At 43.7% G+C, this 19,949-nt stretch overlaps 1 protein-coding gene across 1 annotated transcript in view; it reads left to right on the forward strand.

Moving 5' to 3' along the window:
* Zranb3 (zinc finger RANBP2-type containing 3) overlaps positions 1-19,949 on the forward strand; it is a 143,698-nt gene that overhangs the window by 90,731 nt on the left and 33,018 nt on the right. The window contains exons 9-12 of the mRNA XM_059280843.1: positions 6,295-6,414; positions 9,552-9,671; positions 12,770-12,949; positions 17,612-17,764. Coding sequence (XP_059136826.1) covers positions 6,295-6,414; positions 9,552-9,671; positions 12,770-12,949; positions 17,612-17,764 — 573 coding nt within the window. The remainder of the gene's footprint in view (positions 1-6,294; positions 6,415-9,551; positions 9,672-12,769; positions 12,950-17,611; positions 17,765-19,949) is intronic.

Consider the following 19,949-nt stretch of genomic DNA (forward strand, 5'->3'; position numbering starts at 1 on the left):
TACCAGCTTGAAAATTAAATTGAAGTTGTACAGATTGTAGATTGGTTATTACAGTGAATGCATTAGTGTTGAAGCTTCCTTTTAAAAACAAAACTTTTATTTATTTATTTATGTATTTATTTATTTATTTATTTAGAGCTGAGGACCGAACCCAGGGCCTTGCACTTGCTAGGCAAGTGCTCTACCACTGAGCTAAATCCTAACCCCTAAAAACAAAACTTTTAAAAAGGTGTTTTTCCTGATGGATAACATCGAGTCCCTGTTATGAAGTGGGCCGCTGGGAGGGCATGGTGAAAATGACCGTGTCTACTTCTCAAAGAATCTGAAGCCATTTGGAGAGACCAGTGAAATAAATATCCACCTGCCAAAGGCTTTGCTTACCGTTTCAATCCCAGATGCAATGGGAGCACTGAGGAGAAGTCTACTGAAAAGGTGTCTTAGGGAACGTGTAAGTAGATGCAGCCAGTCGAAAGGAGAAGGCAATGGGGCTGCACAGTTCAAGCAGATGACAGTTTGTGTAAACTCACAGGGATACTGAGAACTGGTGTAACCAGGCAACCCAAACTAGGCAAGCACCCTTACCACTGAGCCTTCGATCCCCAGCAAGAAAGACCTTTTTTTCCTGCGTCTATTGTATCTTACTGTATAATACTTAGGGTGGACACAGTTGATGGAAAGGCAGATGTTCAGGACTGGAGAAATGGCTCAGAGGTTGAGCAAACACACTGCTCTTGCCAAGGACCAGAGTTTGCTATGAAGCATCCTCATTGCTTGGCTCACAGCTACCTGTAATTCCAGCCCCGGAGGATCCAACACCTTCTTGGGGGCATCTGCTCTAGTAAAGTCACAGAAGGAAACAAAAATGCAGATCAGTTCATTCACTAAGTACACTGTTGAGGACATTAGCTAGGCAGCAGCTCACAGCCAAGTGGGAGACATTACTATAGGTTCCAGAGGCTGTCTGGTAACATTCTTAGCTCTGGTGTTGGCAGAGTCCAGTAATTGCTAGGAATGCATTCCAAAAATGTCACTGGAATGTCAAAGGAAAAAACAAATCCTCTTAAAGACCTGTTTCTTTCATGTGTGGGTGTTTTATCTGTATGTATGTATGTGCACCATGTACATGCAGTACCTATGGAGGACAGAAGAGGGCGTCAGATCCCCTGTGACTGGAGTTACAGACGGTTGTAAGCCACCATGTAGGTGCTGGGATCCAAAGCTGAGTCCTCTACAAGAGCATCAAGTGCTCTTAATCCACTGAATCATCTCTCCAGCCCTCAAATAAACCTTTTTAAAAACAAGATGTCACTTATTTGGGGGCACATTACAACGTTATGTCATTTTTAGAGAAAGCCATTTCAAGAGAAATGCCAGTTTTTTAATGAAAATTACTAAAACCAAGTGTAACTTAAAATTTCCTGCCACTTTGGGAATAGTAGCATTCTTCAGTGCCTTATGTGCTGAAGGGAAATTCTTTAAGCATGCTCCCTTAAGGTACAAAGTATTTTTCCTATTTAATTGCTTTATCAGCTTAACGTGAGTAGAATCCCACTTCAAAATGCAGTGAGGAATAATAAGGTCATTACATTCCCTGGAGACAGGGTCTCTTGCTGAACTGGAAGCTCCCCAATTTAGCTAAGCTGGCTGGCCAGCATGCTGTCAGGATCTTGCTCGTCTTTGTTTCCCAAGAATGGAGTTACAGGTGCGTGCAGCCTTGCCCAGCGTTGAGATGCCCGTGTGGCATGAGTCCTAACCCGTGAGCCATCTCCCCAGCCCTCGGCCCCCACCACAAGCCTTTTAAAGCAGTGGTTTGAAGGAATGGGTGCAAAGAGCTTGAGCCTTCTTTTCTCAGCAGCTCTGGTCTTGGTGAGGGTGGGAACAGCTCACTTGGGAAGAGGGCATGTGAGACCAGGTTACAGCAGTTGTTCTGTCTGTCAATCTAGATTTGGAGTGTAATGAATGTACCCTTTATGCATTCCAACTTGACATGTACTTACTGAAAGGCCTATCCCAGTAAATATAGCTCTTGAGGCAAACATGCACTTTATAAAAGTGCTTTGGTTGCCATGACGACATAGCTGGAATTTATAGCTGCTTGTTCTGAGAGAACTTCATTTCCACTTCCTGAGGCACTGACATCCAAAGCTCTTGCCGGCCTCCAGGCTCACTGTATCATGAATTTCATTGTTCAGAAAACTTAGACATGCAAAATACAGCTTGCAGAATAAAACCTTGAGGCTTTGCAATTAATACATATGAATTTTAGGTAGGTATTTTTTAATTTTTAATTTAAAGATTACTAAAGCTATGTTAACAACAGAAAACCATCACTCCAGAAAAGAAGTCTAACTTTATTCCCCGTTGGCCACCTCTCTCGGCTCTTGTAAAAGTTGAGCGCTGTTCTTTGTTCTGCTAATTCACTCAGATCTCAACACCGCTTCTGTGGCAGCTCAGTTTACATTACTGCTTCCGTTGTAGTTTGCAGCCACATCGATTGATTCGTCAATAGTCAGGATAAAAATTTACTTCTTTATGTCTCTGCCCCCTCCCCAGATACATACCTGTCTCTTACTCCCGTCCTTCCATCCAAGTGTATAATTTTACTGATTTTTAAAATTATGCTAACTTTTGCCTGATCAGTACTCACTATATATGTTATTAGACCCTTCCCCTCTTCTTCCTTCTCCTTCCTTTTCCCCCTTTTCTTCCTCTTCCTCTTCTTCCCTGCTCATTCTCCCTCTCTCTCTTCCTCCCTCCCTTCCTTCCTTCCTTCCTAACTTTCTTCCTTTCTAACTTCTAGATATCAAACCTAGAAATTTGTACACACTAGGCAAGTATGTGCTTTACCACTGAACTATATACCCAGTCTTTCAGTATCAATTAATAAAACCCTAATTTCATCTTCACAATTGTTATGCACTGTGCCTACTCCCTGATGCCCGGTTGCTTCTATAGCAGAGTACTTGAGACTAGACCATTTATAAACAATGTAAGGTTGTTTAGCTCACAGTGCTGGAGGCTGGACTGTCCAATATCAAGGATGAAGGCTTTTGTGCTGCTGCTTTATCCCACGGCAGAAGACAAAAGGTCAAAGAGTAGAGAGAGTAGAGGACCGCTCGCAGTCTCCAGCCTTTTTATAATCAGCGTCAACTCATTAGTGAGTGTAGAACCCTCGTAACTGAGACACCTCTCTGTGGGCCCTGGCACTCATCGCTGGTGCACTGGGGATTTAAGCATGCCCTGCATCTTCTTTAAGCATGCCCTCACACCACACTGCTTGCCCTCAGTGCAGCACTTATCCACACAAGCTCTGTTTTACCCCATCTGAAGAATAGACTCCAGGTTGCTGCCAGGATAGGGACAGTCAATACCTGTGGCTCCCCTCACCCTGTCCCTCCTGGGCCTTTACATGGCTGCATTGGAAATCAGGTACTCCTGTTCATTCCATATTGCCAGGTTACGATCTCTCAGGATGGGGAATCAGGTACTTCTTAGCTTCCATAGATTTTGCTCTTGACTTTTGTGCCCATGTCCTTTGCTATTCTTAGACTAAGAGGGAATAGAAATTGAGTGAGTTCAGCCTGCCATCTTTATCCAAAATGTCTAAGTAACCAAATCTTTGTCATTTGTTTGTTAAAACATTTATATTTTGTTTGTGTGTGTGTGTGTGCGCGCGCTTAGCAGCCTATGGGACCAAAAGAAGGCATCATATTCTCTGGAGCTCCAGGCAGTTGTGAGCCACACAGTGTAGGTGCTGGAAACAGAACTTGGGTCTTTTGGAAGAGCAGAAAGCACTCTTAACCACTGAGCCATTTTTCAAGCCCCTCAACCTTTTTTTATTTTCCATTCAGGAGCCCAGGCTAGCCTGGAAGTTACTGTATAACCCAGTAACTAGTCTTAAATGTGTAATCTTCCTGGCTCAGCCTCCTGGATTTACAGGCATATACCACCACAATCTCCCAGTAACAATTAAGAGATAGTATATTCATATTTTTATTTTAATTTTAAGTCACCTATCCTTATTTCTTACTCTTTCTGGATAACATGGAGAGACTTTAGCTAAGAATGCCCACTCAGTGTTAATTTTCATGATTTTTATTCCTCTGCATCAACTCCGTTTCATTCTGTTATCTTAGACCTTCCTCTGGTGCTCTTGAGCCTGTCTCTTCAGGTTCTTCCAGAACCTTCTTGTTTTATTATGGTTTCTATTGCTGTGGTGAGACACCATGACCAAAAACATCTTGGGAAGAAAAGGTTTATTTCACCTTATAGATCGTAAGTCCATCATCCAGGGAAGTCAGGGCAGGAACTCATGCATGGCTGGAACCTGGAGCTGATGCAGAGGCCATGGAGGGGTGCTGCTTTCATGGAGGAGTGCTGCTTTCTGACTTGCTCCTCATGGCTTCCTCAGCCTGCTTCCTTTTTTTTTTTTTTTTTTCAGATTATGCTGTCTTGGCTTTATTTTTTTAATTAATTAATTTATTTATTTAATGCTGAATGCTGTTTATTGAAGGAGGGAAGAGGTCTTAAATACAGGCTTACAGCACAATGGGAGAACCCCAGAGGGCAGAAGTTCGCTGCTGATGTTTTACAATCTTGCATCTAAGCTGTTAACACCCATTATGCAGGATACACAGACAAGGAACTTCCTTTAAGCATTTAGGAGGGTGGAACCCGGCAGGGAATTAGCATAGGGAGGATATCAAGGTCAAGGTCAGCAAGCAAGGCAACAGTTACCCAAAACGGGGGCCAGGACCCTAGAGGTCCCCCCTTTACTAAAAAATGAGCTTCTGACTTAGGTTGCGTGGGACGTCAGCAGGTCACCTTACCCATCATGGAGACGCCTGCCCAGGCCACACAGGCATTCTGTCTTAGGTTGGTGAGTGCCCCCCAGGCATTACCCGTCTCTGAATACTCATTATTATACAGGCTCAATCGTGTGTGAGCTGCAGAATTAACTGCTGCCAAAGCTCTCAAAGTGGCGCTGGGCTTGCAATCTGTGTGTTCGACACAGAAAAAACCAACAGAGGTCCTATCCCACCCATAGCCAGTAGGCTAAAGGCAACTGAGCCATTCCCTTCCTTAACGAGCCTTACTGCAAATTGGAGTCCTTGTAAGATGGTATCCCAAAAGCAAATGGAACTTGAGTTTATAAATTTATAATTTTCAAAACCAATCGAAGTATATCTAACTATTGAATTAAATTTATCATGCCCAGTAGAATGAAAAATTAACTAACTGTGGTAGCTACTTTTTCAGCCTGCTTTCTTATAGAACCCAGGACCACTGGCTTGTCTACAGGCCAGTCTTATGGAGACAGTTTCTCAGTTGAGAGTCTCTCTTCCCAGATGATTCCAGCTTGTATCGAGTTGACATAAAACTAGCAGGCACACTTCTCCATTCTAGAGACAACTAATTTTCCATGTCTCCCAGCCTCTTTCTGTTTCTCTAAGTGCCTTTCCCTAAGGCTGCCTCACTATCTCAGTTTAAGAAGGTGAACCAAGTTTTCCTCAGCCTTCAACGTCAGTCCCAGTCTTTAAAAGTTCTTACTCATTTTCTTCCTTTTCCTCCTTAATCCCTTCCTTTTCACTGTGTGAACCCATCTTCTAAACAACGGTGCCATTCTCCTCCCATGCAGCCTCCTTTCTTTTTCCTCACCCTCCTTCCACCCATGCTGCTGTTCTAATCTGAAGTGCCCCAAGGCCCCTGTCTAGAGGCTTTCTTGCTAACTGTGGGCTCTGAGGAGGTTCTGATCTCATCAGTGACTGAATTCACTGGTCTGTGAGTTGGTGGCATCATTGGGAAGTGGTGTGGAGTAGGTTGTCAGAGCCTGGCTGAAAGAGGTGGATCATGGGAGTGTGTCCTGAAAAGGTGTGTATCTAGTCCATGGTGCCTTCACCCCCTGCTGCATGGCTGCTGTGAGATGGGCAGCACCATCCACCACAGGTTGCCTGCCATGATGTTCTTGCCTCCCCAGTACTCAGAACTGACCAGGGACTGAAAAGAAACTTGGCACCAGAAGAAATTTCCCATGCTTTAAGTTGATTTCTCTTAAATATTTTGTCACAGCAATAAAAAAAAAAAAAACAGTGGACATACTTTTCCACACATCCCTTACATGTTGGGGTTCCAGTTTAGTAGCTGCCTAGAGAAAAAGCTGCTGAAGGTCATGGAGGTGGATATCTAAAGATACTAACTGATATCAGGAGCTTTTTGTTTTTCCTTTATTAAAAGTGACATGGTGCTTTAATAAAAATTTTGATGATGTTAATAAAATTTGTCTTTAATATTTAGGCAGGTGCGGTGAAGGACTATATTAAGATGTTGCTTCAGAATGAGTCACTTAAATTTCTGGTCTTTGCTCACCATTTAAGTATGCTCCAAGCTTGCACAGAAGCAGTCATCGAAAACAAGGTATTGTGACATTTTTCTATAAAATAATGTTTAGAATGCATATTTTCACTATACTAAATTTTTTTTTGGGGGGGGGTTCGATACAGGGTTTCTCTGTAGCTTTGGAGCCTGTCCTGGACTAGCTCTGTAGACTAGCCTGGCCTCGAACTCACAGAGATCCACCTGCCTCTGCCTCCCGAGTGCTAGGATTACAGGCGTGCGCCACCACCGCCTGGCTATACTGAATATTTTAATCTCATGGTTTATGTGGAGTTTTTTTAACCTTCTTGGGATGGTGTTTCTAAAATGCATTGTCTTATCAATAATTTATTAATTTTTTTCTTACAAATTTTAGTAATATATTAAGACCATGGCATACTGATTTCTTCCTTTTTTCAATCTTAAACTTTTCCTTTATCCAATTGATCTGAGTTGATTAAGGCTATTCTGTCCTAACTCCATAAGGGACTCCCTTCCTGTTCCTGGATATAGCACACAAGAGTGGCATATTCATAAACACACCTAAATGTGGCTAATAGAAGAAAATAAAGTCAGTAAAAATTACTGCCCCCCAACTTTCAGACCTTTCAAACCTCCAGGACATATACTCTATGGAAAATCGCTATTAAGAAAGAATATGGACTCATTAAAGGGTATGGCCCATGTGGGTGACCCACATGGTTGACCTGGCCAAATCCATAAGGCCAGTGATCTTCCCTGAACCCTCTGAGATCCACCTCAGTTTCCAGTGTTCACGCCAGAGATGACATCTCCCATTGATCATTTCAAAGCTTTACCTGCCATCTGTCCTGTAAATGCTTGGCACTGGCACAGGTGTGCGGCAGCAGCTAAGGAAATGTCCTGGCAAGTGGTGTGAGCCTTGTACTCACAGAGCAATACAGCCAGTACAGGTCAGTGTTTTCAAAATCAGAACTAAAGCCATGTTAGGTGCTAACTGATGTGTTTGTAATATGTTCCGGTATCTTCCTTCACAGGGGGATTTATGGTAGCATGGTGTGATGTCATAACATGAGAGGTTCTGTTGATTTTTACACTCTAAGAAAGACTTCATTAACTTTACAACTAATTTTTAAGTCATTGACAAAAAAATAGATTCATATTATTTTTCTATTCTGAATGTATTTAGTCTTAAATTTCCTAGATTCTGCTCCAGGCACAGCAGTCCACTTCTTTTCCTCACATCCGTTCTGCTGATGTGTTGGACTCTCACTCAGCTTTACAGAGTTACAAGTGTAGGTATTCATGGAGCGAGGCAAATTTCTCCCCATCTTCCCTATTCTGACCAAGTATATTCTTTAGAAAGCTCCTGAGAGGAGTAATCTGAAAGGGATACTGAGTGGTTCATTGATCAGATTGTGTATGCTTTGTGAAGTAAAGTTACTAATTAGGGCTGGAGAGGAGTCCGTGAGTAGAGTTTGCTCTGTGAGCCTGAGGACTGAGATGTAGTCGCCCAGCACTGAGATGGGAAACAGAGACAGGAGAACCCTGCTGGCCTGCTGTACACATCAGGAAGACCAGAGACTGCCTCAAACAAGGTGGAAAGCAAGGACCGACCACACCTCAGCTCTGGGGCAACCGCTTACCCACATTCACTCATATGTACGGCTAGGTAGGTTTAAAAAAAAAAATCATTTAATGATTCATTTAATGAGCACAAACAAAATATCACACAATGCTTGGACAGTCTGATTTGAAATTTAACTTAACTTTTTTTTTTCTTTTCTTTTTTTGGTTTTTCAAGACAGGGTCTCTCAGTGTAGCCCTGGCTATCCCGGAACTCACTCTATAGACCAGGCTGGCTTCCTCTGCCTCCTGAGTGCTGGGATAAAAAGACATGTGCCACACACCACCCCCAACCTGGCAGCTTAACTTATTTTTATAAGGTTGAATTTGTTCTTTTTAGCTATTTCTAACACACAGCTCTTTTCACAGCTTAAATTGTTCTTGAAGACAAGTCTATTCAGTTTAACACTTAATGAGTCTCCGTTTTTAAAGGTGTGTGTGGGTGTCTTAATTCCTCACTTCAATGGATACAGTCATCTCACATAGTTCTTTCAAGTTTAATAATGTGAAAAAAAGAGGTCGTGAATGGTAGATTTAGTGTTACTTTCCCAGTTACATTTGGTTGTGTTTCAGAAACACATGTACCACTCTCTAAACTTCCTTAATACCTCAACAAAATCGTCTCTTCTTTCCCTCTCGTCTGGTTTTGGTTTTATTCTGCAGTACCTTATCCTGTAACCTAAAGTTATTCTTACCTACTGCCTAAAGGTTGCGTGTTAACTTTCATAGAATTTTACTGAAGAAACATTTGCTTCATTAAAAAAATATTCATAGAGCTTCCTTCTGTTGCATAAAAGCAATTGTCCTTGGCTTTGATGGCTGTCTTAGTTACTTTTTATTGCTGTATAAAGACACCGTGACCAAGGCAACTTATAGAAGAAAGAGTTATTGAGCTTACAGTTTTGGGGGTGAATACATTATATCAGAGAGCATGGTAGCAGGCAAGCATGATGCTGGAGCAGTAGCTGAGAGTTTACATGTTGAGACAACAACCACGAGGCAGAGAGAAAGCTAACTGGGAATGGTGTGGGCTTGTGAAACCTCCAAACCCACCCCCAGTGACATACCTCCTCTAACATGCCACACCTCCCAATCCTTCCCAAACAGTTCCACCAACTGGGGCCCATTCTCATTCAAACCATCACAGTGGTATTAAGATACATTAAACATAAAACCTATCTTCAAGTACGTTAAAAAGTCAGCAATGGCAAAATAGTTCAGCTTGTAAAGGTGCTTGTCACCAAGCCTGATAACCTGAGTTCAGTCACTGAAACCGACGTGGTAGAAGGAGAGAGCCAACTCCTGTAAGTTGTCCTCTGACCTCCATATATATACCATGGCACTCATGTGTGTGCATGCACATGCACATAAACCCACATCCACACACACAATATGTATAATAAAATCTTTAAGTAAGAAATTATGTTTTGTTATGATTCTTACTGTATAACATTTGCTGATGTACCATTTTAACCCATTTGCATCTTTATATGACTACTAAAATAAAGTATAAAATATGTAAAATAGGAAGGCTGACTAGGGCTTGTCTAATTTTGCTATTTCCCTTTTGCTAGGCTCGTTACATCAGAATAGATGGAAGTGTTCCATCTTCAGAAAGGATTCACCTGGTTAATCAATTTCAGAAGGACCCCGATACTCGTGTGGCTATCCTGAGCATTCAGGCTGCTGGCCAGGTAAGAGATTCAGGTCTAAGTTTGATAAGAAAGTGCCATGGAAATAACAAGAAGTCCATTAACGCTAACTTTGGTTTATAAAACTAATTTTTTCATCTAGATGTCTACTGTAGTAAGTATCCATTCTACTTCAGTGCTAGAAAATATAATAGAAGGCAGCCTCTTATTTTGACTCTTTGAAAATTTCACATGTATGTATATTTATCTTAGTTGTTACTGCCCCTTACCCCCTTCCTTCCTCCAGCACATCTCCCTCCCAAATTCATTCCTTTTTTAAAAAAATAACCCACTGAGTGTCCAATCAGTGCTGCCCATGTCCGCGTGGATGTGGAGTCAGCCATTGGGTGTGGACATCCTGCCAGTGGCCACCCTAACCAGAGAAAAGTGGCTCAGGTTGTCCTCTGACCTCTGTGCATGTGCATGCACACACATACACACAATTAGTTAATGTAATTTTATCATGCAGATTCGTTTACCTTGCCAGTAATAGCTCCACAAAGTCCTTAGGACCACATGCCTTCTAGCATTGTGTTTTTTGTTTGTTTGTCTTTTAAAAATGAGGTTTCACTTTATTATCCGTGGCTGTCCTGAAACTCACTATGTAGACCAGGCTGGCCTTGGGCTCACATCATTTAGCATGGGGGCAGGGTGTATGTGAGTGTGTGTGACTGAGTGTCTGAGCATACTTCCATGGTATACACTTGTTATATATTAAAGATCAGTTTTTACCCAGCTAGTTGAGGTCTATAAAATGTTGTGTGTAGAAAAACTGTAAGGACAAAACAGTTTAGGGACCCACTAGGAGTTGTCTCAGTACTTCCTTATGTTGGATTAAACTTTCTAAAATCTGACATAAATATTGTTTAGAATATTCTAGCCATGGAGAATATTACCAAGAACCTAAAATTAGAAACGGGTGAGTGTCCCTGTCAGGAGACATGATAAGTAAGTTGAAACCAGACAGGAAAGGCAGGGCTATTATGAGCTTAAGATATGATTAAAAATAAATGACATCTTGAAATTAAGAATGTACAGGGCACTCATATTTTATTCAAGGTTGTGCTCCTGGAGCTCTTATATAAGTCAACTCTTATATACTTGAAGATTGATGTCCCCATAAGAACAAAGGTAAGAAGGAAGGGCGTTGTTCTGGGTGATAGCTCATACTGAAGACTGACTGCTTCTTAGAATGATAATGATCTTGCGAGCATGGTCATGTGTGAGTCTCAGGGGTCTGGAATTGTAGCTCAGGAATCATCTACCTTGCTTGTTTGGTGATTGCTTTGTGTCTTTGTTTGTTTCTCTGTTTTGGGGTTTTTGAGGCAGGGTTTCTCTATGTAGCCCTCTCTGTCCTGGAACTCACTATATAGAGCAGGATGGCCTTGAACTCACAGACTTCTGCCTGCCTCTGCCTTCTGAGTGCACCACCACGCTGGGCTTTTGCACCTGGTGTTTTTGAGACAGAGTCTCTCACTGAGACCTGGGGCTCACCGATTAGGCTAGGCTGACCGGCAGTGAATCCCAGGATCCTGCCCGTCTCCACCTCCCGAGTGCTGGGATTACAAGTGCACACCACCACACTCAGCTTTTTATGTGCGAGCTGAGAAAAGGACTCAGGTCCTCGTGTTTGCAAGGCAAGCGCTTTCCTGACTGAGCGTCTGCTCTGGCCGTGGTCATATGTGCTTCTGACAGGCTTGACGGTCTCCCTCTGATACTACCACTTGTTTTTCAATATTACCTCTAATATGGCTTTGCCCTCCTAAATAGCAGCACCACTTCAATATTGTATTTAGTTTATCCTGGTTTTTATTACTTCTGACCCATTTTATGAAGGGACGAATTTTCAGGGAATTTGAATTATTCATTAAGGATGATCATTAAGTAGGCAACAAAGTATGATTTTGGTATAACACAAAATATTTTAAGTTAAAGTGAAAATAATGGTTAAGCAATCTCAAAAAAAAAAGAGTCATTCCTCATAGAAGCTCCACATTGTGAACAACATGGATTAAACCGTATTTCTAAAGCAAGGCAGACTTCACCCACTGCCCACACCTTTAGCTGTATGTGGCCACAGTCAGACATGCTTCCAAGTTCACTCAGCCCGCCACTATAGAAGCGATGCATCTTGACACATTTTCATGCATGGGGTGTAAAATTAGACTTAATGCTTTCCTGCCACAGTGTTTCAAGTTCATGCCAAAGCCAGCTGCACAGAGAATACAGCAGCGGCATGACACCCTGGGACCAGAGACAGTAAACTCGGGGTCTTGGAGTCGTAGCATGAGAGATTTCACAGGCGGAAATCGCATGACTAGAGACATGTTTCTCTCACTTCCAGCACAGCAGTTTGAATGAAATGAAGAGCATGTCAGAGCTTGATGCCTAGTTGCCATGGATACATGTGTTACAAATTATAGCCTGTTTTATAATGTATTTTGTTAGATTTTCCAGCAGTAAAGTGAATCTAACTCTTCCAAGGGATAAAGAGGTTTTGTATGTGTGTTTGGTACCCATAAACCTGCCTATTGAAATGTCTCTCAAATATATTCCCTTGTAGTTCACTTGGCATCGTGCAGTAAGAAGCTTTTATCTGCTGCTCATCAGTTGAATCTTTCTAATATGTCTCACATTGCCTGACTCACTTGTTTTAAGTTTCTTAGTGTTTTACTTTCATCTCTGTTGCTGTGGTAAAAACACTTTGACCAGAAGCAACTTAGGGAAAGAAAGGATTTATTTCAGTGTACAGGTTACAGTCCATCGCTGAGGAAAGGCAGTCCAGGAACTGAAGCAGGAACACTGTTCACCGCCTCACTCAGTCATGCTCAGCTAGCTTTCTTACATTCGCTGGGACCACCTGCCACCCACAGGGGGCCGGGCCCTCTTACATCAATTACAGTCAAGACGATCCCTCACAGACATGCCCACAGGCCAGGCTGTCTTCTCCCTTCTCAGATGACTCTAGGCTGTGGAGCTGACAGTTAAAGCTGACAGAACACCCTTCTCTCTCCTTTTCCCGTGTTCAGGAGGCTCTTGCTGCATGTGTACACCTCATGTTCGGCTATGTGTGCCTCAGTTTCTTTGCTTTGTTTTGTTAGGGTTTAACATTTACAGCTGCCAGCCACGTGGTCTTTGCTGAGTTGTACTGGGACCCTGGACACATCAAGCAAGCCGAAGACCGTGCTCACCGCATTGGACAGTGCAGTTCCGTGAATATTCACTACCTTATTGCAAACGGCACTCTGGACAGCCTCATGTGGGCCATGCTGAACCGAAAGGTAGCGCTTGGGTTTTAATGGTCTGTGTGCTGCATGAGCTAAGAGGCTGAGTTTCAGTGTGTCCAGGCATAGACGACTTAGGTATACCAGAGTAACAGTTACAGAGACTACGGTCATAAAGGATTCAGTTAGTGCTTCATTTCTTGCCATCCTCTACCATACCAAGGCATCGATGTCCATGGCTATTTTTTTCCAAGCCCTTTTTCTTTTCTTTTTTAAAGGAGTTTTGTTTTGGTTTGTTTGTTTGTTTTGGTTTGGTTTGTTTTTGGTTTGTTTTGTCTTTTTGGTTTTGGTTTTGGTTTTTTTGAGACAGGGTTTCTCTGTGTAACAGCTCTGGCTGTCCTGGAACTCACTCTGTAGACCAGGCTGTTCTCAAACTCAGAGAGATCCACCTGCCTCTGCCCCCTGAGTGCTGGGATTAAAGGCGTGAGCTACCACCATCCAGCTAAGAAGATTCATTTTTAACTTTGTGTATGTATGTATGTATGTATGTCCATGTCGAGGTATGTACACATGACTGCTGGTGTCCATGGAGACCAGACAAGAGTATCAGGTCCCCTGGAGCTGGAGTTACAAACCAACTGTGGGTCCTCTGCAAGAGCTTTTAACTCCTGAGCCACCTCTCTGGCTCCGGTGGAAGCCTTTTTTCTATTGTTTTTTTATTCCTCCAAATTTTCTCACGTGCTAAGACTGACGCAGCGTCTCCACTATGCCTCACACAGGCTCTCACGAGTGTCTTCATGACTGCTCCTGCTGCTTAGAGATGAGGCTAGGATCAGCTGGAACCGAACACTTGAAGGACCATGTCCTTTCTGTGACTGAGACCAAACTACTGAATATTTTCCAAAAAGATTCTTGAGTTTTCAACTAATGTTACCAGAAGACAGCCTGTACCTCTCCTCAGCTGTCTCTTTTCCCCACATGGAAGGGTGCTTATGGAAGAGGATTTCCTAGTCATTGGGGATGCTGTAACAAATACCATACACTGGGTGGTGAATGGATTCGGATTACCCCCCGGTTCTGGAGGATGGGTGTTGGCATCAGGGAGCCAGCATGGTCAAGCTGGGTAAGGGTGGTAGACTGCCATCTTCCTGTTGGAGGCCCATGTGGAAAGAAGGTGAGATTGCTTTCATTTTACAAGGGCAGGGATCTCATTCATGAGGTCTTATGCTGGCTAGTTTAATGTCAGTTTGACACAGGCTAGTCATCAGAGAGGAGGGAGCCTCAGTGGAGACAATTCCTCTGTAAGACCGGGCTGTGGGCAAATCGTAGGGCATTTTGTTATTTAGTTATTGATGGGGAAAGCCCAGCCCATTGTGTGTGGGGCCATCCCTGGGTTGGTGGTCCTGGTGCTATAAAGCAGGTTGAGCAAGCCGTGAGGAGCAAGCCAGTGAGCAGCACCCCTCCATGGCCTCTGCATCAGCTCCTGCCTCCAGGTTCCTGCCCAGCTTGAGCTCCTGCCCTGACTTCCTTTGGAGAAGAACCGTGGCGTGGAAGTGTAAGCCCAGGTCACAGCCAGTCACTGGGGGAAATCAAGGCAGGAGCTTGAAGCAGCTGGTCCAGTCATGCCCCATCTGCATCAGGAACAGAGAGCAGTGAACTCGTGCTCACTACTCAGCTCCCTTTTTTCACTTTTACACTGTTCAGGACCCAGCCCATGAAATAGTGTCACACAATTAATAAATAAATAAATAAATAAATAAATAAATAAATAGCCTCACATGCATGCCCATGGGCCAATCTGATCTAGGCAACCCTCATTAAGAGCTTCCCAGGTAATTCTAGCTTGTGTCAAGTTATAAAACTAGCCATTTATCTGTCCCCACAAAATCCATGTGCTTCTCACATGCAAAATGCATTCCTCCATCCTGTCCCAGGGGCCCAGGAATCTTAGCTCCTTCCAGCATTAATTATACAATCCAGTATCTCCTCTAAATATTATCTAACTCAGATATGGATGAGACTCGTCTTGGGGTGAAGTTCCTCTCCAATTGTGAGATCTTTGAAACCAACTAGGTTACATGCTTCCTAACTGCAACCGTGGGAGAATGTCTGGAGTCCTCATTCACACTCCAAGAGGAAGAAAGGGCTAGGTGGTCCCAAGCAAGTCTAAAACCTCACAGGGCAAATTCAGTATGAAGGCTTGGTGTTCATCCTCCAGGCCCTTAGGGCAGGAGCCCTGCCTTCTGGATCCCCTGTGCTGGAGAGATCAGCTTGTCTTAGCTAGGCATTGGCCACGCCCTCTGTGGTGGCTCCGCCCCTGCCTTGGCTTTCAGGTTCTGTCAGGGTGAAGAGAGCTCCTACCTTCAGAGCTCCCCTGGGCAGCCCCACACCCTGCAGCTCCCTGGGCACTGTTTTTTTGTTTTGTTTTGTTTTTTAACTTTTTTTTTATTTTTATTTTGCAATACAATTCAGTTCTACATATCAGCTATGGATTCCCTTGTTCTCCCCCCTCCCGCCCCCCTCACCTTCTCCCCAGCCCACCCCCCATTCCCACCTCCTCCAGGGCAAAGCCTCCCCCGCAGACTGAGATCAACCTGGTAGACTCAGTCCAGGTAGGTCCAGTCCCCTCCTCCCAGGCCGAGCCAAGCGATCCTGCATAGGCCCCAGGTTTCAAACAGCCGACTCATGCAATGAGCACAGGACCCGGTCCCACTGCCTGGATGCCTCCCAAACAGATCAAGCCAATCAACTGTCTCACCCACTCAGAGGACCTGATCCAGTTGGTGACCCCTCAGCCATTGGTTCATATTTCATGTGTTTCTGTTCGTTTGGCTATTTGTCCCTGTGCTTTATCCAACCTTGGTCTCAACAATTCTCGCTCATATAAACCCTCTTCATTCTCGCTAATTGGACTCCCAGAGATCCACCCGGGGAACTCAAGAAATTAGACATCAAAATGCCCAACAGTCCAATTAAGAAATGGGCTATAGAACTAAACAGAGAATTCTCAACAGAGGAAACTCAAATGGCTGAAAGACATTTAAGGAATTGCTCAACATCCCTAATCATCATGGAAATGCAAATCAAAACAACTCTGAGATACCACCTTACGCCTGTCAGAATGGCTAAGATCAAAAACACTGAAGACACCTTATGCTGGAGAGGATGTGGAGCTAGGGGAACTCTCCTCCACTGCTGGTGGGAATGCAAGCTTGTACAACCACTTTGGAAGTCAATATGGTGCTTTCTTAGAAAAATTGGGAATCCATCTCCCCCAAGATCCAGCTATACCACTCTTGGGCATATACCCAAGGAATGCTCAACCACACCACAAGGGCACTGGTTTTTAAAATCCACGTGTAGGCAGGTCCACCACTACACCCCGCCACCCTGCCAGGGCTGTGGTGAGAGTGGCACCCTGTGATCCCCACGGTGCCTCTGTGGTCTTGCTTCCCCTGTTTTGTTTTCCAGCCAGGCAGTGCTGTGCTGCAGCTGTGTGCAGTTCAGGAAGGCTGACGGCCCCTCACTCTGTCATTCTGTCTGGGATTGCTTCGCCCCCAGCTGACTCTGTTTCTACGGAGGCAGCCTGTCTGCTTCTCACTTTTATTCAGTTGGCTGATTAAGTTTGCAGTTCATGTCCATGCCAACTGTTACATCAAATGGCCACTTGGACATACCTCAACGTTCTCTACCAAACAGTTTTTCTCATTTGCACAGTCTTGATGAGCCAAGAATGTCCCCAAATTGAAATTGTTACCTTTTTCTTAACAGTTCCGTCTGTGTTTATCTCTTCTTGCATTTACCACAAGTAGTCAGAGGAGCCATCCTGTTCCTTCAGCACATCCTCAGAAATCTCAGAGATGCTTGCAGGTTCTTTCTTCTAGAAATAACTAGAACATTGTCCACACAGTTACATTCTTGGCTTTTGAACAAAGTGACCTTTCCTCCAGTTTCTAATTGCAAGTTCCTCCTTTTCATCCGAAACCTTACCAGAATGGCCTTTGCAGTCTGTATTCCCAGCAACATTCTGTTCATGATTATGTGGGTGTTCTTTAAGAAGAGAGATGCTTTCTCTGCTGCTCTCCTTGTTGGCTGGAAATACCGTTAAAGTTCCATTTGTGGAATCACTAGCATGCACACTTAAACTCCCAGCCTCTATCCATTCCCTACTTTGTAAACACTCGCACACTTCTAGGCAGCAGCCACACTTTTGGGACACCAACTTCTTTATAAGTAATTTGAGCTACTTCAACAAACTATGATAGAAATAAATAGAAATGCATTCTGTCACTAATCCACTGAAAGTGGACCTCACATTCATGATCTAATCACTTCCCCAGACCCTGCATCCTAACATCATCACACCAAGAGTGGGGATTTCCCCATGAGTTGGCGGGGGGGGGAGATATAAACAAACATTCTTTGGCAGTGAGTTCTGAGTAGTGAGTATAAATATACATAATGACCAATCACGTTTAGGGAAAATTCCCAAGTATATAAACATTAAAATAAAAATGTCACAAAGAAAGTGAATATTGTGTCATGGTTCTATTAAATCTCCCCCAAACAGTTGCTAATTACATTGTAATTTTGAATAACCACATTACTAAAGCCATGATCTGTTGAAGTAATAAGACTTTCTCGGTGGGTAACTTTATGACCAATCAGGGAGTGTGAGCTAGGGGTGACTGCCCTAAGATCCCCGTGTCTCCGTCTCAGGCCCAGGTCACTGGGAGCACACTGAACGGCAGGAAGGAGAAACTCCAGGCTGCAGAAGATGACAAGGAAAAGTGGGCTTTTCTGCAGTTTGCCGAAGCATGGACCCCAAGTGACAGCTGGGAAGAGCTCAGCAGGGAGGCTGTGTTCACTCACGTAAGAGAATGTGACCCGCTCTCCTCTACTTTCTTATTCGTGAGTGTGGGAGTGTGGGTGTGTGGGTGTGTGTGTACGTGTGTGTGTGTGTGTGTGTGTATGTGCGTGCACACGCGCACGTGTGCGTGTGTGAGGTCACACCCAGACTCAGGTCCTAATGCTTTCACAGCAAGTTCTTTGCCCACTGAAGCCATCTCTCCAGCCCTTTTTTTCCTACATTTTTAATACCTGGAAATGTACTTTATCATTTATCATTTTAAATAGAAATTCTCAATTATTTATGCTCTTGAAAGGCTATTTTACTTAAAGCTAAAAAAACTCGAAGAACCAAAATTAACTTTGCTACTGGACTAGTTTATATTTTCCAACAGTTTCAGAACTTAATCCTCCGTCCTTGAAAAGCAACCTGAATAGAATCTAACCTTCAGAAGATAATACTGGGGGAAATATTTTTATGACCTTGGAGGCGGGGAAGGATAGTGGTTTGCCTCAAAATACACAAGTAAGAAAAAGATTGAGATGCTGACTGTAGAAAAATAAAAACCTTTACCTGAGGGGGCTGCACCATGAAGATCATGAGTTTGAGGCCTGCCTGAACTACATACAAGCCAGCTTGAGGTACATAACAAAACCCCGTCTCAAAAACAAAACCAACAAAAAAACCTTATTGGTATAATAAGGCAGATCATAGTGTTAACTGTGGCTGGTGCTGTGTGGTGAGCACACAACTGCTTTCCAAACACGGTGGTGAGTTATCCCTGATACAGTTTCAGAGCATGTGACGGTCCTGTTCCCACACCTCCCCGGTGACTGTAGCTTTCGTCAGTAACTTTGCGTGAGTTGGTTCTGAATGATGGTTTTTGATTTTCCAGTTCTGTCGTTATTTCTATATTTATTAGCTGCATTTTTCCATAAAGAACTTTTATTGTTTGGTGTGCATGTGTCCATGTGTGCGTGCGAAACGTGTCCATGTGTGCGTGCTTATGTGCCTGCACGCATATGTGTATGTGTCTGCAGGTACACATGCAGTTGAAGGCCAGAAAAGAGTATCAGGTCGATGTTCTGCTCTGTCACACCCCCTTATTTCCACTGAGACACAGTCTTCTCACTGAACCTAGAGCTAGATAGGCAGCCGCAAGCGCCAGAGATCCTCCTGTCTCCGTGCGCCGCAGTGCTGGGGGTGCAGACACAGGTTACTGTCTTTGAACCAGGGTACTTGAGATTTGAACTCAGGTACTTATGTTTGCCCAACAACAACACTTATCTACTACACCAGCTCTTCAGCCCCTTAATTCTATGAGGGCGTCCTTGCTCTCTGGTGAACAAAATATCCCAAATCCACGTTAATTCTATTTATTTATTTATTTATTTATTTATTCATTCATTCATTCATTCATTTATTTATTTATTTTTGGTTTTTCAAGACAGGGTTTCTCTGTGTAGGCCTAGATGTCCTGGATCTCGCTCTGTAGACCAGGCTGGCCTTGGCCTTGAACTCACAGAGATCCCTCTGGCTCTGCCTCCCCAGTGCGGGGATTAAAGGTGTGTGTCACCACTGCCTGGCTCCACTTTGAATTTTATTGGCCCAGACTTGGAGCTGGCCCTTTCCTTAAGGAGCTTCCTACCTCTTTTTACTAGAAGATACTACTAGAAAATCAGGGTTTTTTCACTCCTTTGGGATATCACTGTTGCAGGGCACTTTTTCAGTGTGAAAATCTACATGGGAACATATATATTTGCACAGAAAAGTAAATATGTACTTTGCACGTGCCAGTCAAAGGACTTGAGGCAGAAGTTAGTGCATCCCTTCCACTGTGTGGGTGTCAGGGATCAAACTTGGGTTGTCAGAGTCGGCCACAGATCTTTCTAGCCCAGCCATCTGGCCAGCCCACATTTGATTTCCGTACTTATTTTATTTTTTGCTTGTGTTTTAAACCAGAGTAGAGTTGGCTTGCTCTGCTCTTTTCTTTGTGCTTGCAGAGAGAAGCTGGGTGTGCCTAAGAGTGGGTCACTGTTGAATGATTTTCAGCTACATGGGAATGGTCTGTTTAGAAAATCTAGAGGGAGCCTGGCGCTGGTGGTGCACACCTTATAATCCCAGCACTCGGGAGGCAGAGGCAGGCGGATCTCTCTGAGTTCGAGGCCAGCCTGGTCTACAAAGTGAGATCCAGGACAGGAACCAAAA

The sequence above is a fragment of the Peromyscus eremicus genome, chromosome 15 (assembly GCF_949786415.1).
Source record: "Peromyscus eremicus chromosome 15, PerEre_H2_v1, whole genome shotgun sequence".
Taxonomy (NCBI): Eukaryota; Metazoa; Chordata; class Mammalia; order Rodentia; family Cricetidae; genus Peromyscus; species Peromyscus eremicus.